The 26,449-nt window shown below is 39.9% G+C and overlaps 1 protein-coding gene across 17 annotated transcripts in view; it reads right to left on the bottom strand.

The window, feature by feature from the left end:
- frmpd2 (FERM and PDZ domain containing 2) overlaps window positions 1–26,449 on the bottom strand; it is a 68,624-nt gene that overhangs the window by 32,600 nt on the left and 9,575 nt on the right. For 2 of the 17 annotated variants that reach the window (XM_054767514.1, XM_054767525.1), the window contains exons 21-29: window positions 25,925–26,106; window positions 25,649–25,747; window positions 25,152–25,245; window positions 23,059–23,144; window positions 22,475–22,673; window positions 19,774–19,988; window positions 19,348–19,414; window positions 19,122–19,279; window positions 16,035–18,930 (exon numbers count right to left, since the gene is read on the bottom strand). In XM_054767514.1, the coding sequence (XP_054623489.1) occupies window positions 19,242–19,279; window positions 19,348–19,414; window positions 19,774–19,988; window positions 22,475–22,673; window positions 23,059–23,144; window positions 25,152–25,245; window positions 25,649–25,747; window positions 25,925–26,106 (980 nt within the window). In that variant the 3' untranslated portion in view covers window positions 16,035–18,930; window positions 19,122–19,241. The other 15 variants (XM_054767518.1, XM_054767519.1, XM_054767515.1 and 12 more) reach the window with 15 other exon arrangements.

Below are 26,449 nucleotides of genomic sequence, written 5' to 3'. Positions count from 1 at the left end.
CTGCATCTGCCAAAATGTGCGTTTTGGGGTTTTTGTTCGGCACCTGTTCCACTAAAGTTTCATGGAAATGTAATATTCCTGACAAACCAAAAAACACAAAGAAACTAGCAGGAATAAAACAGTTTGCTTCATTGTCGTGTTTTCTTGCAATAGGATAACACAATATAACTTAATGCACATCATGTTGTTTTTTTTTTACAGTACAGTACAGGTACAGTAATGTAGTGTAAAAGTCACATAACATTGAATAATGTGTGTAGAAGTAAAGAAAACTTGTTATCGAGTTTTTAAAAATGTCATTTTAACAACTGGACTTTGATAAAGTTCCACTTCAGTCCTATAGGTGGCAGTAATGCGGATACGCTGTCTGGATTTGTATCAAAAATACCCCAAGAGAGCTGAATGTCCCATTTAGCTTGACCAGTTCAGTGTTCTTCACATACATTTGCACATACATGGAGTTGTAAAATATTATAGAAAATAAAAATAGTGGTACTGTCGAAGTCAGTTTCTCTTCCTCGAGGTTCTGTACAATCTACACATATGTCACCCTAAGTATTGGTCACGTAGTTTCCAAATGATCAAAACAAACAGTCCGGATTACAAGAGCAGTACAGTAGAGGCTACCACTCTCATAACCAGCCTATGTACTCTCATAAATAAGAGAAACAAGATACTAGATAAAGTATTATTTTCATTTATTTAGTTAGTTTTGTTGTTAAATTTCTCCACAAAATTCAACAAAACATTCCCTTTGCGGTTCCCTGGGTTACACAGCTGTCCCATAAAGTGGTCCTTCTTGTATCTAGGGATAATATGTCTGTGTGTGCGTGTGTGTGTGTGTGGGTGTGTGTGTGTGTCTGGACCTTGTTACTTTTACCACATACTCTCTACCTTGTTAACTGCAGCCCATTTTTTGACCATAGTTTTGCTCCTTTAATAAGATTTGCATGGCTGAACATGAAGTCAACAAACAGCGAGATGGCCGGTGTGGGTTTGTTTCACATCACTGGAGGCCTGCACGCACCACAGCTCCCAGTTCCCCCTGCCTTCTTTTTTCCTTGCTGCGTGTATCAATAAAACATCTTACAATTCAGGCGCAGCGTTGTCAAAACTTTGTAAAGTTTGTAATTTAAGCTTCAGATGTAGTGTGGAATTCCTCAAAATTGACAATAAAAATACATCTAAAAAACATCTGTATATCTGTAGATAAATAATATAATGCACAATAAAACCCTTAAAAAAATCATATTTTTTAATTTTTAAACCCTATAATATGCCTCTTATAGTTATTGTATGCATTTTAAATTCAGTTTTACACATGAAGAAACAGTTACAGGCATACAGTATGCAGAATTCTACTTACAAATCATGCAGTTACACATCATTATGTTTTGTTGTAACATCTTCTTGCTGGAAAATGTTGAGCGAATTGACATGAAAGACAGCGCCCTCTGCTGGATCCATAGCTGTAGCATTCAGTCTCCTCTGCAGATAGCGCCATCAAACCTTCTCTCTATTTAAGTTATCATAAAAAAACAAATTATTTACTATTTTAGATCTACTGTACTGTAAGAAGTACAAAACAAAAATGTAAAAAATAGTGATTTTTATTTGAATTTTTTTATTAAATTGTTCTTTTTTTTTTTTTACAAAATTTTTCAAATTAAACATAAATAAAAAAAGCATAAAAAATATACAAACTAGTAAATAATGAAAGCCTTTTTTAGATTTCAAAAGGAAAACTAACATGAAAGCTAAATTAAGAAAACATCATCATCGTTAGTTTATGAATCGTCTTTTTCAGGTAAAAATAACTCAGACGAGTCTACTTTGTTGATGGAAAAAGGAATAGGAAGGACCAAAGTGGGTCAAACTTCATCAATGGATGGATGGATGTGACTTGTCATGCTCTTTGGTCCCTCCACCCTTCGAGCCACATTGACCTCTGGGTCTCTTGTTTTTGTCTTTCCTGACTCAGTGGGGCCGTGACTAGCAGGTGAGGAAGCAGAGTGGGTGCTGTCATTCTTGTTAGCAAACGGGGGGCATTTAAAGCAGATTCTATGGACTTGGCTGTGCTATAAAGCTTCCCTTCATGAGCGATCACAGGGACAAACCCCATGTCCGACTGTCACTGTGATGCCTGTTGCCCGGCTTGGCCAAACACAGCCCGCTGGAATGTGAGTGTTTAATCAGAGGACAAATGCCATATTTTGGAGGAGTTTATTTTTACGACCCAGCAGGGGTGTGTGATTGGTGTTCTGTGTGTGCTTGTGTCGAAATGAATTTGTGCAGAAGTTACATGTGTTTACTTTATGTTTGTGTGCATTAATGCTTGTGGCAGGCTCAAGTATAGACGAATGAAAAATGTATGTGCCAGTCTACTGTGTGTGTGTGTGTGTGTGTGTGTGTGTGTGTGTGCATAGATGTGTACATGCAGTGGACTGATAATTGTATACACCGCTCTTTAAGTTTATGTGCATTTGTGTGTTTTCGGCTGTGTGCCCAAGTGGCCACCCATGATGCATGTGGGGACCTCAGAGTAACACAGCTTGAATCGACTGCAACACAAAACACGTCTGAACCCTTCAGAGGTTTTCTATATGGAGCCATTTAATAGTCCTGAAAATACAAACAACACATACATGCACCATTCAGCACACACTAGAAACTACAGTATTGTGTGTCCTTGCCTTCATGCATCCATCTTTTTGACATTTCAATCCAGCGGACAATGAGGGTTTACTTTCTGCATGAATGCGCAACTTAAATGTAACACAAACTATAAAAAGCATCAAGAACCTCAGACTTAACAGTGCTAAAAGTGAATACAAAATCAAGTTAAAATGTGTGTTGAAAACATCTGGCAACTCAGGGGTTCCGCTCCTGTCCACCAGCATGGAGAGCTCATAACTGGTACTGCTGTGCGAAGTCTGGATTATGCTCCTGCACTGAAGCACCAGCGCTTCGGCCTCCTTTGATTTTTCAATATGCAGCTTTCGGTGGAAAATGTGTGGACGCCCCTGTGCTAACTAACAACATGAACACAATTTACGATGATTATCCACATTCCACTTGGCTTGATCCACAATGTTAATTCCTAGAATCTGATAAGGCCTGACTCTGGCTCAAAGAGGAGTTGCACGAGAACATCTCTGCTGGAAGTGGTCGAGGTCAGTCACACTTTATCCGGGAAGCCAGCCCAGTACTCTCACTAAAAATAACATTTTTTCAGAGACTGCAGAAAGGATTGCCAAGGAAATGTGTGCCTCGTCAAAGTGGTTCAGGTCAAACAATTTGCATGAATGTCATTTGTCACCCACTGGACCGTCATTGTATTGAAGTGATGCGAGTATACAGTGTATTTTACATGCTATAGCAATCCCCATATACCATGCAAATATTACCCCATGGGGACAGTAAACAGCATTAGAATGACATCACAGCAATCTGGTTGTAGTTATTCTTCATGAGTGCTTTGATGCAACGCTATCACATTATCAATTATGTTATCATAATTATGAAGTCCAGTATTACAGAACCGATGACTATCTTGGCTGACTTAAGTAATGATTCACCCATTAAGAACACATTGTTATTTCATAAATTAGAATCTAGAGTTATTAAATGTCATTAAAATGAGGGAAGAACAATAACCTGAAAGTTGAAAAATCAAAATTTTATAATAAAATTGTAAAAAAAAAAAAAAAAAAAAAAAAAAAGGTAAATGTTGCAAAAATCAAGTAAGTAGTAATATCATGATGGAATTTTTGATACAAAGAAGAAACAAATTATGACAAAAATATACTATGATATAAGATATTCGGGAAAAAATTGCATGAATAAAGTTGTGATACTCCAAGGAGGTATTCTAAATTCTATGAGAAAAAAAATATGACAAAAACATAATATTATACCTAATATTTGAGAAACAAATCATATTGTGTGCAAGAATAAAAATCGAAGAATAAAATCAACATTTTACAAGAATAAAAGTGTAACATGACGAGGAAAAAAAATATCATTTTTATCAGAATAAAGTCATACTAACAGCTTGCCAAATTGAAGTCATGATATAACAAGAAAACGAAATGCATGTTACAGTTTTTACAGTAAAAAGTCCATTTATAAGACGTGAAGGTGCTGCATGTCATGGTTAGGAGGATGGATGAGAGGACACTCAAACTACACTATTTCTAACTAGTGATTCCCAACCACACTAGTGTGCCATTAGATATAATCGGGCGTGCCACGGGAAATCATTCAAATTCACTTAATTAGTTTGAAAGTTATTTATTTACTACAAGTAACATATCTTTGTTCATCAATCTATTCCATCAATCCATTATCTAGATAAGATACCGTAAGTATAAAAGTGGTAAGTGGTTAAAAATTAATGTTAATTGATGAAGAAAATAATCATTAGTTGCAACCGTAAATACAATATTGCTGCTGTATTGTTACAATTATTATTCCAATAATAATAAGAATTATTATTATTACTTTTTTCTGGGGAACAAATATACTTTTTTCTTATAAAATGCAATTTCTAATATTATGACAATATACAACTGCTTTCTTGTGTATTAATGTGTAGAATTCACAGTATTTCAGATTTGGTTTTGGTATTATATACAGCATACTGCACAGAAAAATGAAAGTAGGTGAGAAGATACACGCTCACTGACAATGACATCATTCAGCAATGTAAAAAACAACAACACTGTATTTCTCTTCTTCCACTTTCAGCATACCTATCCATGAAATCCAGGCTTAATCAATACTTTCCTCTCCCCATCTCAAATGACACTTTTTTTTTTTGCTTTTTGAGTAGAGCTTTTTTTTTCAAGAAAATAAAACAGATCATGTTTTGCATCCTGTCTTTAGCGGTCCAGCTGAGCAAAAATGTTGGCGGAAATCAACGTGATGTCTGAAACAAATATCATGTGTCAGCCATCTTTTCTTTTTTTTTTTTTTTTTGACAGGAAAAATAATAATGTCTGATGTGATAGATGAAATGATGGCGCGAATACAGTAAGTGAAGAAACATGCAGACACGCCCACACGTGAACCTAGAGGATGCATGGATATACAATATAATAGAATAGAATAGAATAGAATAGCACACACGCACGCTTGACCCAAGCACACAACTATCTCTGAAGTTTCGGGATGGAGTGCATGTATATTTCTTAATAACTGACGATGCACGTTTGGCCTAATAAGACTCTGAAGCCATCTACTTTTCATGTCATAATATACAACTTTTTAAGTGTTTGGAAAGTCCTGTAAACATTTATGGTCACCTTTTACAGTCTTGGCAACAGGAAAATGTGCGGTTGCAAATGAAAATAAATCTCTCGCTGCCGTCTCTACAGTCTTTCCAGCCAAATAAACTTGATATCAAAATTGCATGTTGATTTATGGTGTGTTACACTGGAGTTATGTGGTTGAAAAACATTTAGGAGAGCTGTTTGTTTGGATGAGAATACGCTGGAACAGGTTGCGCATTTTTTATTGGACTATTTTAAAGTAGTGTGCATTCAGGTTGAGACAAGCAATGATGTTAAGAAAAAACAGAGTGATCGACTGTTATGAAGGATCTTGTTGACCAGTCTGCAGCGTGAAGGAATTCTGTGGATCCCGCGGAACATCAGTGGACGAACATCTAATAATACCATGCATGTGCACAGTGGCGGAACCAGAAATTTTTCATTGGGGTGTCCAAGGTGAGACCATTACTCACATGGGGGTGACAATAAATTGATACCTGAACTGTCTAGATGGCCAGTGGGGTGGCCACTGCCACCACTGGCTGCCCCGTAGCTTTGCCACTGCCTTCAGACCGTCTATTAGAGCAAATAATAGCTGAGTAGTGTGCCGAGGGCATGTTAGATTCTGGATTCTACGCCCCATCACGCTTCAGAATTTAAGTCAAAGTCAACATAGTGAGAAAACCTGACCAGAGCCGACCACAGTAATCATGGAAAACTTACCTAACGTTTGCAGTTCATGCAAGATGTGGTTTTACTGACAGCGCAAAGTTGTGTGCTGCAGTGAAATGCGTCCAAGTGGAAACGGTGGGTAGGCTGAACTAATGTTCTACACCACAGAGCGGCGTTTGTCAAAATTGTCCACCACTGCAGTGGCCGGAGAGTGACCAAAGGGGGCAAAGGCCACCCCTGGCCATCCCGTAGCTTCGCCACTGCATGTGCATGAGCAATCCAGTGGTCTGTCTACCCTCGTCATAGCTAAAACAACGCACACTGATTTTATGTCGTTTTTTTTCTTCATTTTGCCTTAATCACAGACACATAGATGTAAAATGTACAATGTAATGGTAATGGTACAAGGTAATAAGCTGATTGGTCTTTAAAAATCCAAATAAATAGATACAACAGAGCAATGAAAAGCAGCCATGTCTGTTCCTGTTAAATGCCAAGCATGAGTGAGCATACCAAATTGCAATATTGACACCATCAGCTCTGTACTGCCATCTTCTGGCATTGCGCATTCATCAAGTTGTACAGTACATAACCAATCAATCATTTCAATGAAATACAAAAGCATAGCTAATTTGCCACTATTCAAATGCATCCTTACAGTATCATAAATTCCGGCCCGCGGCACATTGTGAAAATTAAATTAAACAACCCCACCCCCCCCCAACCCCACCCCCCTCCCCCCTCCAAAAAAAAAAAAAACCCAGCAACAATGTGGAAAAAAGAGCATAGAATAGAATAGAATAGATTTTTATTGTCCATTGGGGAGGAAAGTTGTTTTTGGCTCATGTGCATGTTACGTGATCTGGGCGACTTTTGGAATTTATGTTGCTAAAAAGCCAAAGAAAAAGCACACCTTGCATGGAGTTAATCCCCTAACGCTTGCCAGGTGTCAGTAATGTTTGGTGAAGCACACAAAGACAAGACTTGATGGCCAGAACAACAGGCTTTTATTGCAAGTTTGAATGATCTCACAACAGGCCCAATAATCCCTAATAAAAATCTCTAATAAAAACACGGGCTACTTTATTTGGTAATATGCGTGTAAAGGTGACTATAGGGTTGTTATTTCATGTCTAGAGGACTCTAATAATGTTAAATAACTTATTTGTTATAGTTTTTCTATGCTCTAACTACGAAAATATTTGATTTATAATTAAGGAATCCTTCACAGAAATTCTTTTTCTTCCCTCTCGACACTACTGGGCTAGTTCCTATGTGCCCTATGTGCACCTCAAGGCAGGGATGCGTATCATTTTAACATTTGCGTCCCCTTGCGCAAAATGGGGCCCCCCATGGATCGGGAGGCCCATGCACAGAACATATTCTGCGTGTTATTTTTAATGTTTGACCATTGGATGCTTCTTTAAAGCAGAACACTACAATGAGGAGTAATAATAATGATACTATATATACAGTCATTTCGCGTTTATCACAATTCATTGGTTCCAGACTCAACTGCGATAAGTGAATTTCCCCAAAGTAGGATTCAATATTAATAAATGTAATATTTTTGTAGTTAGAGCATAAAAAACCTGTTTATGACCTTCTAAAACATACTTTTCAACATTATTAGAGCCCTGTAGACATGAAATAACACCCCAGTAGTCAACTTTATACTCATATTACCCAATAGAGTAGGCATGTTAAGCGATAATAAGACATAATAACTCACGATAGCATTGTTTTAGCAACTTGAACATATTTTGGGTCGATCGCATGGTATCGACGTGAGTCTATCACCGATCCTCACTATGACTATCTTTGCTTACACCACATTGCGCAACTCTTATGCACAGGCTACGGGATCTCTACAAGGACACAAGAAACGGACACCGCTTTAAGCATTAGCAAGGTACCAAGCTAACTAGTTAGTTATAAAGGCTTTGAAACTAAGTGGAGAAGATGAACAAAGTAAAAAGCCAAAAGGCACCACTTACTGTGATTTGTAAAACAAATGAAAAGGAGTTATTGAGTTAGTGTCACTCCAAAAGACATTTACAGGGGAAGACACAAACATGTTATACTATAAGCAATGGGGCTTTCACGTGAAGGGATGTACAGACACAGTGCTGAGATTTATAGGTGAGGTTTTACCTCTTCACCCTCAGAGAGTCATTTGCTCGGACACGGGGTGAACAGATGAATGGGGAGGAAAAACCATGAAGAGGAGGAAGGGTAAAGGGAGTGTAACAAGGAAAACAACTGGACAAGGGAAGAACCCCTTGAATTCCTTCAGTATTACGCCTTTATCTGGATGTTAAAAGCTTTTTCTTTAGACTAGGTCCACTTTCTGTGAACATTTTCTTGAACTTGTGCGTACTAATGGGGCTTTAGGGAGTGGTTTGAGAGAGGAAACGGCACCTATCAGGGGAACGCAGTGGGCTGATTGAGGGCATGACAGAGAGTGTAGATCTTGTAAAACTTGTCCGGGCCTGATGCGGTCGAGCAGCATGTTTCACACCGACTGATGTTAACTGCTGTCACAAGGTGGAAGGTCTAAGCTAGGTGTGTTTACACTAGGTGTCTTGAAAGGCGAAGAGATAAATTTGGATCATACATACTCTGGGTGCAGACAGGTTGGATTTATAATACGCGTGAGTTGTACATCGTGCGTGTGTTGGATACTCCTGCCACGAGGAGGTGAATGACAAGTTGATTACTGCCTCCACAATTCATTCTCACATACTGTACATGTTTTCTTCATCTTGGTCAGCTCAGAGACCCACAGCCTCCAACATGCAACCCTCGGCGGAATATTCTGAAGTATCTTCTGTCTACTTTGTAGACTGCGCAGATGGAGTTCTTGCTGTAAAATAACAGCCACCGTTTGATTTATTTCTTCAACCCGTTTTCTCATGCTAATATGGGTGGCCTTTAGCATCAGTGGACCATGTTTTACCCATCAATACATCCACTTCAGTGTCTACATGTAGAGATTCCTCATCCCTTGGGGAGGAGCAACTCCCTAATTTCACACTAACAGTTGTACCAAGAGGCTGTGTTAGGTCACAGGCTGTGTGCGTAGTTGTGACAGTTGTGATGAAGACAGAGTGGAGCCAAAAGGCAAAAGTACTAGTTGAGCTATGTTCCCTTCCTCCCACTTCTAGTAACAATCTCTATAGTTTGTGTGGTTCTCCACATTGGGAGGAGCCAGTTGTGGTGGCATTTATTCTGGATGCATCCCGGTTGTCTTCCTGGTGAGGTGTTCTGGGAGAAGGCCTCGGGACAGAGATCAAATGTGTCCTCCTTGTGAAACTGCAGAAGTTCTCAGAGACAGGAGAGCGTGGGCTTCTCTGGGTAACCAGAGGAAAATGGATGGTAGTCAAACTAACACACCTGGATGATGATGCACCAGACCGGACTAAGGGCGTACTTCCACTGGGTCATTTGAACTTGGTATGATTCCCACGCTCCCCCCCCATCCGTCTTCGACTTCTACTTGTTTACATGTCCCAGCCATCCCTTCATTATATTATAATACTGTACTGTATTACCGCAATTTTCCTTACGTTGTGAATTATTTTTTATATTTCTATGTATTCCTGCAAAGATGGCGGGTATATTATTGGAGGACTGGCGAGTACATTGAGTAAATCATACATTTATATTGTGGACACGCATGTACTCACGAGCATTCTGTGGGTGTTAGACTTTGTGGATTATTTCAAGTATTTTTACTATGAAAAGTTATTAAGAACTGTCATCAAATGTATGACGCTTCTACACTGTGTGCATGCCTTTATTCTCTCCATTGAGGATGCTTTAAACAAAAACTATGGGTCACCTTCATCCTTCTGCTCTTATTATCATTGCAAAGTCCGTCATTGCTCATGCCTGCATCTGTTACAAGTATTATTCCTCCTTCATCACCAAAAGTCTCTGTATTGAACTATATACTGTACTGTACGTCTCTGGCCTAACCTTTGCTGTTGGTACCGAGGCTTTTTTTCTTGTTTGATTCTTCCCACATATGTTTTTCTACGGGAAAAAGTGCTGCGTAAGAGCTAAAACTGGTGGTGGAGGTTTAAATTATTATATGTGGTAATCCTTTGCTTTGTACGGCATAAAAGGAAAAACATTTTTGAAGACAATGACTCCTTAAAATAAAAAGAGAAGTGAAAATTAAGTAGATTATTACATAAATTAGATTGCATGCTGGTAAATGTGCGTATCATTTTTGTGCGCGCGCTGCCATGTTTGTAACTAGTGTCACTCAGTGGACCACAATGAATACCAATCATCACCAGTGTTGATCTCAGTAGTGTGCACACATGGGTATAAAAGTTTTCCCACCGTTTTTGCACAGAAAGTAGTCGGAGGCAAACTTGCAGTGAATTAGCTTGACATTTACACCCCCACTCACACATCACAACCCAACAGGGGCTTAACAGCCCAAATGCCTACCTCTTTCACAGTGCAACCAAAACTAATAAAAGTAACACGTGGAACACACAATGTAACTGTACCACATGGCCTATGCAGGTAAATAGACATGTACACAGTCATATACATTGAAAACAATTCTATTTGATACTAATTTAGAACCCACAAGGCATGCTGGGAAGCCCACGTGCACACTTTCCAATCCGGAAGTTACCCAGAATGCCTTACGGGTTATACATTTGTATAAAATAGTATTGTTTTGCACGTATATTACCGTGTAAGCCTTTATTTTGATACTCGCATAGTCCGTGTGGTGCAGTTACAGTACATTATGTATGCCATGTGTCGCTTTTGGTTTGCACGGTGAGTGAGAAGGCAATTGGTTTGATGACCTCCTGTCAATTTTTATAGGCGTCTCATTTACTCACCAATTGTGGGTGGTCAATGCAAATAAGAATGGCAATGGCGGGGATCACACATACTGTATTTCGACCACTTTTGGCTGTTTCAGTGGCTCTTGTTTAAATATATGCCTTTGAATGGCAAATATTAGTATGGTATTTACTTCCTGAAAGAAATGCAAAGCTATTCACCTCCACTAGTTGACCATGTGAGCTTATTACAGAGGTTATACAATTGGGTGGAAATCTCTGGTACTGCTCTAAGCTGGTTCAAGTCCTATCTGGAGGACAGGAAGTACTTTGTTGGAATTGGTAACTGTGTCTCAGACCAAATGGCTACGACCTGTGGGGTTCCCCAGGGGTCAATCCTGGGACCTGGGACTCCTTGACACCCCTTGAGATACTTTTGCTATAACCTAATCATCAGGTTAGGGTAATAATGGACTCAGATCTAAAATTTAACAGCCACATTAAATCAATAACATCATCAGCTTTTTACCGCCTATAAAACATTGCCAAAATTAAGGGAATAGTGTCTATGCCAGACTTAGAGAGACTAATCCATGCCTTTGTCTCCAGCACGCTAGACTACTGTAACGGCCTTCTCACCGGGCTCTCTAAACGAGCTGTATAACAGCTGCAGTACATCCAGAATGCTGCTGCTCGAGTCCTTACTAGAACCAGGAAATATGACCATATTAGTCCAGTACTCGGGTCTCTGCACCTGGCTTCCTGGTGCTCAGAGAATAGACATTAAAACAGCTCCGCTTGATTACAAGTCTTTTCATTATCCTGCTCCAAAGTACATCTCTGACATGCATGAAACATCTCGGGCTCTGGGAAGCTCAGGGAGGGGTCTCCTGCGAGTGCCCAAAGTCAGGACTAAACATGGTGAGGCTGCGTTTCAGTTTTATGCTTCCAAAATCTGGAACAGTTCTATTCAACTGTGTACAGTATATGACAACTGAAAGTATTTTTTTTTATGGAATGAGTTATGGAATTTTATGTCATGATTTTAGAATGGTGATGGTAATTATAATGGTAATGGTTTAATATGTTTGAACATGCATACAAGTTATATTGAAATACATCACATATTACAGTTCACAGTTGCACATGTCCAAAAGGAGTAGGAAATAGCTGATTTAATCCTACCCCCCCATCCGTTTATACATGTGTTCAATTCCTGTGTTCCAAATACACACTCTTCTAGGTGAATACATCGGAAATTATTGAGATAATGTAATAATGTGAAAAATAGTAGTCAAGTTTCCCATTTTAGCCACATTTCCTGATTGATGATATTCTGTTTTATGGGATGAGTTTATGAAGTGATTTTACCCTTCTTTCCTGTGAAGCACTTTGAATTACCTTGTGTATGAACTCTGCTCGATAAATAAACTTGCCTTGCCTTGCCAGTTAAAGGATCACTGAGAGCTGGAATCACAGATGTAATGACTTCTATTATTAGATACATGGTGATTTTGTGCTCTTGGTAAGTAAATACTTGCCAAGCTAACCTTTTAATGAGGTTTAAATACTGTTAATGTTGATGCTATTGCTCTCCTCTGTTTTATTAAATGGGGTATCATGTTCTGGTTGTCAAAGTGAGCAAAGCTTTTACCCTCATTTCCATCTCAAGTCCTAGCCTGGGGCTCCATGGTCATCTCATCAGGTTGTTTTGCTTTCCTAATGCAGTGGAGACGTATGATGATAATTTCCGTTGAAAGAGCAGCAGAATTCGTGCCTCGTGTGTGTCAAGCGGCTTCCTCTCGGGACGACCTCCCACACTGAACTTTGTTGACACATTATGGGTTTGCTACGAGCGTGTATATGAATGCCCATTCAACCTCCAGTCATTCATTTGACGTATTGAACTTTTACTACCTTCTGACTGCTTCCTTTTCATTGACGTCCTTTCAATTTCCTTTTCAAGCTCCACTGCATCAGTGGCTCCCTTTTAGAAAGGTGGAATTCTTTAGCTGTCTGCTCCCTTAGAATGCTCAATTACTGTCCTTTTCATTATTAGATACTTTGGGTCGGGGTGTAATTATAATTGGGATATCCGTTTACAGTCACCACTAATAGGATATTTGAGAATCCCCCCCCAAATAGAATTAGAGTACTTTTTTTCCTCCCTTCAGGGGATGCTTGCCACTGCAGTCATGGCGATAGATTTAAGGTCCTTCTAAAGAACAACATGGCTTATTTGAAATAATGGCAGTCCATTTAACACATTAGCATTATCGCTTTGAATGAGGAAATAGCAGAATGAGAAGTGACATATAAGCAGGCAAACGACTTGCTGCGTGAAATCCCCCAGCATCTATGACTGTCTCTGTACGGGTGCGTGCGTCACAGTAGCGCGGCAGCGGAAAATGTGAATCGTTCACAATGTCCTGTAATGCAGAGAGAGGCCTTTAGGCCTGCCAAACTGCATCATTGTGCCCATTTGTCTGGGTGGTGTTTCACACAGCTCAAGCATTACCAAAAGCACCCTTATCCATGCTCTGGGCCTCGGCAGTCTGGAAAAAAAACATTTATAGTTTGGGAGTTCTTACTTACATCAACCTAGGGACAAAGCTAGACCACACAGATATTGATCTTGATTTGGTATGTGTGTGTAAATATTCCTTGTAAAGTTATAACGTCAAATATCCAGTATCTATTGATTACAGCCGATAATAATGGGTAGTCCGTCGCCACTTTGCCGTTCGAATTTTGAGGCTTCACGCTATCATGGTTTTTCGAAATAAATTAATAAATTAGCACACAAAAAAAGATTTAAAGAACAGTCAAAGAACATGCATAGCGGCTCTAAAATTGTCCATAGATATGAATGTGAGAATGATTGTTTGTCTATATGGTGCGCTGCGATTGGCGGTCCAGGATGTACCCCGCCTCTCGGCCAAGCCAGCTGGGATAGGCTCCAGCATACCCCCACAAAAAAAAAAGATTGATGGAAGCACATGCATATTGAAGCAAATTGTATGTTTTCTTGGCCTAAATTAAGCATTTTCAAGTATAAAAAGAATTAATGAAAATATAAATATAAGGCATTCAGAAGATTTAAAGACGTGATTATAGTATTCTACACTGGTCACTACGTGTCCGTAATGTTACTGTATCAAAGGGTGTACTGTGTAGTTCTGAGCTGCTGTTTAGAGTGTAGACTATAGAGGGCAGTGACGTTCTGCATGCTGGTTAGAGCTATCTTTTAGGAAATACGTCTGCAGAAGAAGAGAACTAGTAAGTGTTGAACTGCTCATGCTGTGTTTTTAGCTTCTGCCTGTAAGACATAGTGCCCTGTGTCTTTTTCAAATAAAAAGCATGGCGAATTTACAGCCATCCTCATGTGATGTCATTCAGCCGCCATTACATTACATTGATGAGACAATAGCCACCGCAGGATGTACGCTGTCCAGAAAAACAACAAGGTTGTTTTATATATGTCTAATATACTGTATATGTCTTATTTTCTGTTATGTCTACTATATTGGGCAATACGAGAGTAAAGGTGACTATAGGTGTGTTATTTAATGTCTCAAGGGCTTTAATGTCAAAATTTATATTTAGAAGGTCGTAAACCAGTTTTTTTATGCTCTAACTATGAAAATATTCCATTTATAAATAAGGAATCCAAATTCATTCAAAATTCATTCATCACGGTGAGTTCTGCAACCAATTAACCGCAATAAACGAGGCTTGTTTCTTGTATTTTTTTAATGGAAAAAGTCATTAGAAAGATACAAATCTGACTTTTTAAAGGAAGTTATCAATTATTCTGTCTTGGTTTCTAAGGAAGAGTTGCTTCTTTCACATTTCCATAAGTCGCTTGCTCTATAGGTCTAATGACAAGGCTTTGTGGGTTTGATGACTGGCAAGTTAAGTGAGCATGAGCTATGACTACATTCATCACACACAAGTGTCATGCTGCCTGTCGCAGGCACATAATATAACTGTTTTATTACATTCATTGACATTTAGAAACAAATGCTCAAGGAAACTATGAAAATGACCTCAGAAATGTGAAAGGACCCGGATTGGCATCAAGCACAGCAACTAGCTGGTTCAGCAAACTACAGTAAGTAAAAGGATTAAGCTTGATCTCAATTTATTTTCTATTTTAATGTTTTAATGTTGTATTTTTATGTATATTCCCGTATTAGTGAACCAATTTGGCTATACCCTTTATGTTATCCTGTGTAGGATCTAGGACAGGTGAACCCTATCCCAGCTGACATTTGGCGACAGTAAATTTTGCATCCTGGTCTGTCCTGTCATGCTATTAGGAATGCAACTCAGATGTATGCAAAATTGTAATATGATCTGCACATTTTAATGCGAACTAGAATGGCAGGGTGGTGTAATGTATTATGAATATACCAATAATACCTTTTTGATTCTAGGGTGTATTTGATTCTAGGGTGTAAAATTGTAAAAAAAAAAAAAAAAAAAGGAAAAAAAAATAATGTGGAAATTGTATCTGTTCTTCCCATGGGAGCCCCTCCAAAAAGTTAAGTGTAATCAACCAACAATCAATACATGGCCTTGTGTTTTCCTGAGGTAATAATATTCATAAGTCATTATTCAGTTACTCATTCCCCACCAGACCCCCTCAATTGGACCGCACTTAAGACACAGTGATGTCACAAGGGAAGACTGGTAAGGAATATCCATCCATACTCCATCACTCCTTCATCAGTCATCGCCACGTGCAGTGACCTAAGCAGATTCTGCAGAGGTCAATACCGCGCTGTCCATTTCTGTTTCTCTGCTCATGAATAAACAGAGGCCAGTGTTTGCGTGTGCATGTCCTTCAGGGCGATTCCACACACAAACGCACACACAAACACACACGCACACTCAAACAGCCTTGGGCCGTCTCCACTGGCATAATTAGAAACATTTGGGATCATTTGCAAAGTTCTGATGGGATCCAGATGCACTACTGGGTTTCACCAAAATACAGGAACCCTCACTTAAAAGGGACTGTTACTGGCTCCTCTTCACCCAGGGAGGTGTGCGCTAGCGTCTCTGTTGCCCAGTTTGTCCTTGATATTTAAACTAGTGTCTCTATTAATCATCCACATTGAGGTCAGACTCATTTTAAATGCTTTTATTTGGGTGAGAAAATGGTTGCTTCCTTAAACAAAACATTAAACACATGTTTAATATTATGATGAACACGCAGCCACTGTCCAATATAGCGTGGTCCTTGGTCTGGTGTATATTCTGGTTTCCCATGGAAAAGACAAAAAATAACACTATGTATGAGTACTTATGACTCGAGGTGAAACAGACACAATGTGAGCATCTGTTGTCTTTTATTAACGCAATTCTGCCACCTTGTGGCTAAGAGATGAGCTACAACTATTGGAATTATTGTATTGGAATGAAGATATTTCTTCTGCTATCTCTGAGGCCAGACCATTACACGGACCCCACCAATTCCACACAGTAGATCTCTGCTTTTTGTGGGTGTTCGGTTCTTTACCCACCCGAGGTTGGTGAAAATCCATAAATCATGGATGTGCCCGTAAAAATGTCTATTTTTGACACAATACCCCAAAAAACTCTTCTGTTATAGGTCACTCGCAACGCAATCTACGTTAAAGCCCAAATATCTCTCACACACTTATTAAATGCATTTTGAAGTATAAATGTATAGGTACTCACGACTAATGAATGATAATGCAAGATGATCAATGAACAGACTTATTAAGTTGTGGCAGAATTGGAGAAAGTTATATAAACGTTTCACTTTCACTCAGCCTGCAACTATAGTGCGTTTAAGTATTGCTGAACAAATTGTGACATCTCAGCGCTTGGTGAAAAAACAGTGAAGCATAAAGACATAAATATGTAAAAATGTGGGCTGGTACATTTATATTGCACATTTTACCTTTGAAATGATTACTGGCTATGGATTATTGATACGCTCTCGCCGTTTATCGATTAAAAAAAATATATATTATTAAAATATAGCAACTATAAACGTCTTTTACCTCTTAAGTGAGTTGAGTCACGATTTTACATGCCATCCAGGAGGTAGTAGTGCTCCTCGCCAAAGTGGCAGAAAGTTGGGACGGAAGTTGTAGAAGAAGAAAACTGAAAAAACTACGCAACGAAGAATGCGAGCACTGAAGTTACAAGGAAAGATGCACAGCAAAAGCATGTACTCACTTTGACTTTTCTAGTATAGAAGAATGAGACAAAGCTGGATAAGTGTGCAAGAAGTGTCTCACGAAAATACTAGGGCTGTCAAATGATTAAATATTTACCATTCCATTCCACTGTCTTCCGCTTATTCGGGTCCGAGTCGCGGGGGCAGCAGTCTCAGTAGGGAAGTCCAGACTTCCTGGTCTTCCAGTTTCACCGGAAGGATACTTTGGCGTTCCCAGGCCAGCTGTGAGACATAATCCCTTCAGCGTGTCCTAGGTCTGCCCCGGGGCCTTATCCCGGCTGGGCATGCCCGGAACACCTCACCAGGGATGCATCCAGGAGGCATCCGGACTAGATTCCATTCCATTTTCCTCCACTTATCCGGGTCCGGGTTGAGGGGGCAGCAGTCTCAGTAGGGAAGCCCAGGCTTCCCGGTCCTCGGCCACCTCCTCCAGCTCCACTGGGAGGACACCAAGGCGTTCCCAGGCCAGCTGTGAGACATAATCCCTCCAGCGTGTCCTCGGTCTGCCCCGGGGCCCTCTCCTGGCTGGGCATGCCCAGAACACCTCACCAGGGAGGCGTCTGGTAGGCATCCGGACTAGATGCAGGAGCCACCTCAACTAGTTCCTCTTGATGTAAAGGAGCAGCGGCTCTACTCTGAGCTCCTCCCGGATGACCGAGCTCTTCACCCTATCTCTTAAGGTGAGTCCAGCTACTCTACGGCGGAAACTCATTTCAGCCGCTTGTATCCGCGATCTCGTTCTTTCGGTCACGACCCAAAGCTCATGACCATAGTTGAGGGTGGGAACATAGATCGAACGGTAAATTGAGAACTTTGCCTTCCGGCTCAGCTCTCTCTTCACCACGACGGTCCGGTACAGCGACCGCATTACTGCAGACGCTGCGCCGATCCGCCTATCGACCTCACGCTCCAATGTTCCCTCACTCGTGAACAAGACCCAGAGATACTTGAACTCCTCCACCTGGGGCAGGACTTCATTCCCAACCCGGAGGGAGCAATTCACCCTTTTCTGACTGACAACCATGGCCTCAGATTTGGAGGTGCAGGTCACAGCCCGATGAGACCATCAGGGCCACATTGTCTGCAAAAAGCAGAGACGAGATCCTAAGGCCCCCGAACTGGACTCCCTCGAGACCTTGGCTGTGCCTAGAAATTCTGTCCATGAAAATCATGAACAGAATCGGTGACGAAGGGCAGCCTTGGCAGAGGCCAACGTTCACCGGAAACAGGCTTGACTTACTTCTGGCAATGCGAACCAGGCTCCTGCTCCGGTTGTACAAGGACTGAATGGCATGTAGTAGCGCGCCACCAATCCCATACTCCCGGAGCACCACCTAGAGGACACCGCGAGGGACACGGTCGAATGCCTTTTACTCTAGTTTCTTTAATAGTAGCAGAACATTTGAATCTCACTCCGTATTATTATGAGCGATGACCGGTTGCGTTCAAAGACACGGCGTCATTTAAGTTTAATGCGCATGTTTTGAGGTTATTTTCTGGGATTTCCGAGCATATCTAAATACAGCAAATTGTACTTCTGCAGTCAGAGTCAGAGTTACGTTAGTGAGTGATAAAAATATCCACTTATTATTTTTCTGTGTCTTTCTGTTTATCTTTCTAAATCTGTGTTAGTGAGCACTTCTCCTTTGCCAAAATAATCCATCCCACTTCACAGGTGTGGCATATCAACATGTTAATTGACCAGCATGATTATTGCACAGGTGTGTTTTAGGCTGCCCACAATAAAAGGTCACTCTGGAATGTGTAGTTTTGCAAATCGTATCGTACCGTATCGTACCGTACCCTACGCTGAGATTCCCCAACCCTGATTACATATTTCTAGGTTGTGAGAAGCCAGTTTCTCACCTTTACTTGGGTTCTTGTCTCCACAAACCCACCACTAATATCCACAGTTCGTCTGCATTCACAAATTCAGCTTTACTTCTTTAGTACACTGGAAACACAGATGCAAAGATACCTAAAGTCAACTGAATTAGGTACATGCTTCCTTGCTTGTTAAGATTTATTTCAAAATGCTGTATTGGGAGGCCTCGATCAAAAAAACCTTCCTCTAATCCTCTTATCCCCTGCCTAGAAACAAATAGAACCCCAGCTGTTTGGTTATCATGTGAACATATCACTGACCTGCTGTCATGTAGCAGAAGGTTCTTTGTCTTTGTTAGCGTGTCCTGTCTTGCCGGGAAGCAAAACACTGCCTCCGAGGGTTGTCTTGTTGGTGCTACTGTATGTGACACTATGACTCGCTCATGTTCCTGTAAGCTGATGGATGGAGGGAAGGGTCCCTGAAGAAAACAGAGTGTATGAAAATGCAGTCGGCGCAAACAGTTTGCGAGGAAATGAATGGGTGTACCTGGTGAAGGCCGACACAGTGTCAGTCGAACCTCTGGGGGTGACGTGTTGAACAGCTTTAGTACTTTCTAGGAGAGCAGAAATAGGAAAAGTACATTGTTTACTTTAATAATAATACATATATATTATTGGTAGTATGTACTGTATAGTCTGAAATGATGTGACCGTAATATCGAACTAACCGTCTTTGGCAGGGGTTTTCAAAGTGTGGTACAGTGAGCCTCGCCTCACAGAATATATAACATGGTTGGGGCATCCCCTACTCCTTGGGGTCTGCCGGTACCGACCGGCTCACGCTTTGAAAACCTCTGCTCTATGGAAAACCGGTGCACTAATACAGATGGCAGGTTTAATTGGTAATTTTAGTATAAAGGTCAACTAAACCACATCAATAACATCCATAGGCATAAAAGCTTAATCCACATACTGGATAAGACAATTCCTTGAGTGACTGGCCGTTGATGGCCAAGAGTACATCCCCCTCATTGATCCTGCCACTCAGCTGGGCCGGTTGGCCAGGGAAAAGCTGCTTTATTTGGATCAGACTGCCAAAGTCCGGAATGGGCGGGTCCAGCTCACACATAACGAAGCTAAAGCCCAGACCGTTGGCGCTTTTAGTCAGGGTCACTTCCTGTGTGTTGCCTAAAGAAAATGACAGACAATTCTCAATCTTAGTGCATCAATCTTAACAAGACTGCAGATCCAATTAGGATGTACAGTATGTGTGTGCGTTTGTGACCAAAGTCACCACCTTCTCATGGCAAGAAAAATTATACATCGACTACACATGCACCTGTGTACCCTCACATTAACAGGGGGTGCCATGTAAAAGTAGCCATAAAATGGAAACAAATATTTAAGCTTTAAAAGTTGAAAAATAGATGAATTTTAAAATTTATATTGATTAATTTAAATGGGTTTTCATAGCAGTTTTTCTGAGTGTGTGTTTTTCTGGGGGGGTTCAAAGGGTTAAATGTGCTATGTGTAAACTATATAATTATGCACATAAAAACATGTTGGAACATACTCTGGTTCAGTGTTTCTCAACTGGTGGGTGGGGACCCAAATGTTGGTCGCAGGCCCATTCTGGGTGGATCGCGGACAGCAGGTCAAAAATGTCATTAAAATAGTTAAACTAAGTGTCTGATAGTCTGAAGTAATTATTTTTTAAATTTTGAAATACAAATATTTAGAACATATATTTTGACCTTCTATGATATAAACTAATATTAATTTACTATTTCCTTGTAGTTGACATTTCTTAAAATAAAGTTTAAGAAATAAAGAAATAACGTTTTCATGTGTAATTGAGTCTATTTTTATTTAAATGATGACATGTATATTTTGAAGGTTATTTTTGAATAAAAATACATTTGCATGCTTTCACTTCTGTAAAAGAGGGTCACGACTTAAAGGGATACTTCGAATTTTTTGACATGAAGTTGTATTTCTTTGCTAACTAACATAGTTACGCCACGTCTCAAAAATGTTAACACTTCAGTCAAAAACTCATGGCAAAACACAAAGGTGGTGTCTGTGTTGATCTTGCTGCCACACACCATTCTCCCTGCAACCTGTGTTAAAGGGATATTTCAGATTTTTTGACATGAAGTTGTATGACATCCCCATCAGCATTGTAGTCCATTGACAGCAACTTACCCCCCACTTGGTTTTTTAAATCCAGTTCTGGTCAGATTTCTGTGATGAAGAACGTAGTTCCGCTTAGTTGCTGGGGACAATTAAGTAAAGAGTTTGGCTTCTCAAAACAATATATGTTCAGAAGATTAATACATTTACATCACAAATTTGCCTTCTAAGAAAAATAAAACCTCACAAAACGCTCGGCCTTATATTTGTCTCCCGCCGTATCCCTGTGCACTGTCGCCTGTGCGTTCATGTGTAAGTGTAACAGATGCCAGTCAGTGGGGCTGTGCGAGTGTACGTTGGTAAAAACCTTACTCCCTCTGCCTCACAGTCCGGGCTTTTAGTCGCGTGGAACATAAACAAGATGGCTGCGGCGCTCAGTAGCGGAAGTAGATGCGAGTGTCTTTGTCACATACACATGAACGCACAGGCAACAGTGCACAGGAATACGGCGGGAGACAGATATAACACTGTGTTTGTGTGTTTGAGTGTTTTGTGAGGTTTGATTTTTTTGAGTAGGCATTTTTGTTATGCAAATGTATTTTTATTAATCTTTTGAACACATATTGTTTTGAGAACCCAAACTTTTTACCTAATTGTCCCCAGCAACTAAGCGAAACTACGTTCTTCGTCACAGAAACCTGACCGGAACTGGACTTAGGAGACCAAGTGGGGGGTAAGTCGCTGTTAATGGACTACAATGCTGATGGGGATGTCATACAACTTCATGTGAGAAAATCCAAACTATCCCTTTAATGACACAAGGGAAAATGTGGGTCCCAGGATGAGACCAGTTGAGAATCCCTGCTCTAGTTAATCAGTACTGGGCCCAAAATTTGAACGAAAGAGGAATTTATTCTAATTTTCCTTCAAATTTTTCTCTGAAAAAGCTGTGTAGTCAAAAATCATATAATCATGCTATATGCATATTTGAATTATACTGCATATAATTTGCCCACGAGATTTGAGCTCACATAATTTGTATTGTGATGTTTGAGTAAAACAGGTACATATAATATTACAAAATTCCAAATAAAAAAATCATTACTTGCGTGTCCTTCCAGCTTTTGGAGACACAGTGAAAGCAAAGAATGAACAAATCATAACTCAGTCAATAAGTAGGTAACAGATTAATAACAAAATTGGCCTGACTTGACTAAAAACATTATTTGAGAACAATCTACTCCATGGTCATACATGGGAAGCAGGGGCGATGGCAGATAGGTGGACAGGCCGGAGGATAAGGACGACCAGAGGGATAAGAAAAGGAAGGTCAGGGTCAAAACCGAAGATCAGGAGGAGGAAGTGTGTGAAAGTTCATCTTCATGCAGTCAGCGAGTTTATTACTTAGAGACAACTGCTGGCTCTCTCACGGAGCAAAACGGTGATCTACAGACCATTTCTTTGGTAAAACTGTATTACAAGTGCCTTGCAAAGTACCACTGTGACAGTGTGCAAAAACCTAAGCTTTAAAAGATTCTTACCATCAGTGACAAAATTATAGTCCCTGGGCCGGTCACAGAATGCATGTGAAGGGGTGCTAATGGACGAGAAGCTGTTGATCCTGTGCTGCCTGGTAAATACGTCAGTGTTGTGAGCAGACACACTGCTGCTGTCAGTGTAGGCACTCAGAGAGACCCTTGGCAACCTCATGGGCTGCCTCTCCACAACCAAAGTCACCACCTGAATGATAGGAGAAGCCAAATTTCCCATCAGTATCCTTCTAAACACTTGGTTATTTAAGTGCAGTACGGGAATAAACTGTAAAAACAGTGTGACTACATTCGCATCTAACACTCAAATTTACTCAGTTTCCTTGAACGCCACAGTGCAGACAAAGGCAGACAGAGCACAGAGTTGTTAATTGCTCCGTGTGCATTATATAAACAAATAAGTAAGTAATTCAGAGTAAGATGTTATATCGTGTGCTTACTGAGGTTTATGTTTTTCAAATGTGCAGGAGTATGGGGAACATGACTTCAGGTCAAATGTCTGAAGGGGTACGAGACTGTGAAAAGTTTGGGAACCACTGCTCGAAACTATTCCCAGAATGATCAATCACATTTACCTCCCCGGTGTTGCTCAGGCACTCCACTGCCTGCTCATAGGTAACGCTCTGAAAACTGATCCCATCAACTTCTACAAGCCTGTCACCTGCCAGTGAGAGCAGAGTAATTAACATTAACATTTCCACTTTCAGGGGTAGGGAGCAGTACTGTAGGTAAGCAAGCATACAGTATATCAAATAATGAAAGAGACACCTACACATGGTTAAGACAGATTTTAAGCTTCCATTACACCATTTTACACAGGGTTGCAGATGACACTAATGTAGTTTAAGGGTACAATCTTTTTCTTGCTTTTGTCAAACAAATGCCTGTTCACACTGACCTGCAAAAATGACAGATACTGTAATGCTGCAGTATGCATGCCAAGCCAGTCACTGGCAATGTCCAAAGAAACACTACACCATGCACACCAATTGCTTTTCCCGGTCTTTGGAATACCCTCTGTTGCTGTATATGTCATATGTGTCTTTGGTAAGAAGCAGTAAATAGACGCTTGTGTTCCGCCATTACTGTTTTAACTCCGATACTTGCACATGCGCAGACCGAACTCTTAACGTGCATGCACATGTCCTCTGTGTTTATAAACTTCCGTGTTCGTATTTACATTAATACGAATAGCCAAAACGACTGTCTTGTGCGTTGAGTCATACACTCAACAAAAATATAAATGCAACACTTTTGCTCCCATCTTTCGTGAGCTGAACTCAAAGATGTATAACTTTTTCTAGGTACACAAGAGCTATTTCTCTATATTCACAAATGTCCACAGGCCACTCCAAAAAGTGCAGTTTTGCTGTTTTGGGCTGGTGTGGTTACACATGATCTGCCGTTGTAGGGCTGGTTGGATGTACTGCCAAATTCCCTGAAACAAATTCAATTCACAGGCAACAGCTGTGGTGGACATTCCTGCAGTCAGTATGCCTACCGAACTCTCCCTCAACACTTGTGACATCTGTGGCATTATGCTGTGTGATAAAACTGCACATTTTGGACTGGCCTTGCATTGTGGCCAGGCATATCTGTGCAATAATCATGCTGTCTCATCAGCATCCTGATATACCGCAACTGTGGGGTGGATGGATTATGAATTATAAATGCACACAAACACAGATTTAGACATATTGTGACCAATATTTGAGAGAGAGAGGCCTTTTGTGTACATAAAACATGTAGATCAGGGGTGTCCAAACCTTTTCCAGTGAGGGCCACATACTGAAAAATGAATGGATGCAAGGGGCCACTTAGTTATTTTGTAAAGCATGTAGATATGCAAGAAAAAACTCCATCTCAGCTTTGTGATATAGGTGAAAAAATTTAGTGAATGCCAGTCTTTGCACTGTTTTTCTTCCTATTTTTGTTGGGGTTTATTTTCACATATTTAAACTTTTTTCAGAAATCTTAAATTTTCTTCTTGTGACTTTGACTTTATTTATTATTATTATAGAATGATTACAGTATATATATATATATATATATATATATATATATCTACAGTATATATATATATTTCTCTCTCTTAATATTTTGACTTTATTGAAAATTACAGCTCTTTTTTTCCATTTCTGCTGCTATATTTAATTATATATTGTAATTATGACCTTAGTCCCTTAATATTTTTACTTTATTCTCAAAACATAAATTGTTCCACAGCATAATTTTCTAAAAATTACAACTTTATTGATCCGTTTTCTCCTAATATTTGTTTTTTTCTTTAACATTCCAACTTTTTACTGCTAAAATAACATAATTTTTCCTCATAATATTACATTATTCTCATAAAATTACAGCTTTTCTTGTTAAGTTACAACGTTTTCTTCTTAATATTTTGAGTTTATTCTTGTAAAATTACTGCAGATTTTTGCGGCTGCTGTTGTTAGTTTTTTTGTTAAATTATATTTTTGAAATGTGCCACTGGCAGATAAAAAAACAATTTGGACACCTTTTGTTTTATATCTTTGCATTTATGAAAGATGGGAGCAAAAACAAAAGTGGTCCGTTTATATTTCTGTTGAGTGTATTTGTTAAGGAGGACCATATAACTCTGAAGTCTAACACACAAAGAGTAACCACTACACTCAATTCTCAGATATACCTGCAAGTATACGTCCATCTTTATCAGCAGACCCTCCTGGAACGAGGCTCTTGATGTACATTCCCCCATTTGGATGGCTAGTGTTGACACCATCCTGAATGACATTAAATAATTGCATTATTTTCATACAAATAAAAGACTTTGCTGCATCATTGATAGTTGGGTACAACACCTTTGAAGTTGCGACAAGCAACAACTTTTTCTCTGTCTAATCCTGTCAGAACACGAATGGTAATGAGATTGAGTCAAGTAGACTTTGTGACACACTCTTGGAGATGACTGGAGCGCTCAATTCCTTCTAGACTAAAGGTAGCTCTCTTAACTGGACTGGAGGTGAATGCTATTAATTCCTTTGCTAATATCGAAATCAACCTTATGCGACATGCTTGTACCCTGTTTGTAACTGTCACATTGGGAATGCATCTTAAACTTGAGATATGCAGAATATTGATGTTTTATAGTTGATAACTAGTCACAAACTAGTGACACAAACTCACAGAGATGCTGATTCCCAGACTTCCTGATAGCTTCTTGAGCTTCACGGTGACCTCCTCTAGCCTCTCGCAGTTCATAGAGGAAGAAAGCGAGCAGCCATCCTTAATTAACACACAACACTTCTTGTCATCCATGCACCAAGCGAGTTATTTGCTGCAAGTTAATCAGTGCACTGTACAATCATAGTACTCGTGGGTCAGACATGTAGCCACATAGGTATTTATCAGTAATCATTCTAAAAGTACATTTTTTAAAAACAACTAAAATGTTGGTTTTACCTGCGCATTAAGTACACGGACTTCTTGGGGGACGTGTAGCTTATTGCCGGTCTTTGGTTCCATCATGACCGAGACAATCTCATCCAGGCTGTCCCCTCCTGATGGTCCGTATGCCATCAGTGTGGTTTGCGACTCGTAATTCCTCAGTGCAGAAGGCCGCAGAGTGTTGGGTGTTTGAGGAGCTGAGAGTAAAAATCATTACAATTTATTGGAAAGTTATGTTAATTTGAGGTGTAAACCAAAATTTAAATCAACAATTCATATACAGTCGTCTCTCGCTTATCGTAGTGAATTGGTTCCAGACCAGACCGCGATAAGTGAATTTCCGCAAAGTAGGATTCAATATTAATAATTTGAATATTTTCGTAGTTTGAGCATAGAAAAACTGTTTATGACTTTCTAAATATAGGTTTGAACATTATTAGAGCCCTATAGACGTAACATAACAAGAGTCACTTTTTCACTACTTTTTATTCTTTGTTTACATCACATTGCACGGGCTATGGGATCACTGCAGGGACATAA

The sequence above is a fragment of the Dunckerocampus dactyliophorus genome, chromosome 2 (genome assembly GCF_027744805.1).
Source record: "Dunckerocampus dactyliophorus isolate RoL2022-P2 chromosome 2, RoL_Ddac_1.1, whole genome shotgun sequence".
Lineage (NCBI taxonomy): Eukaryota > Metazoa > Chordata > Actinopteri > Syngnathiformes > Syngnathidae > Dunckerocampus > Dunckerocampus dactyliophorus.
This window is presented reverse-complemented; position numbering and strand designations above follow the sequence as displayed.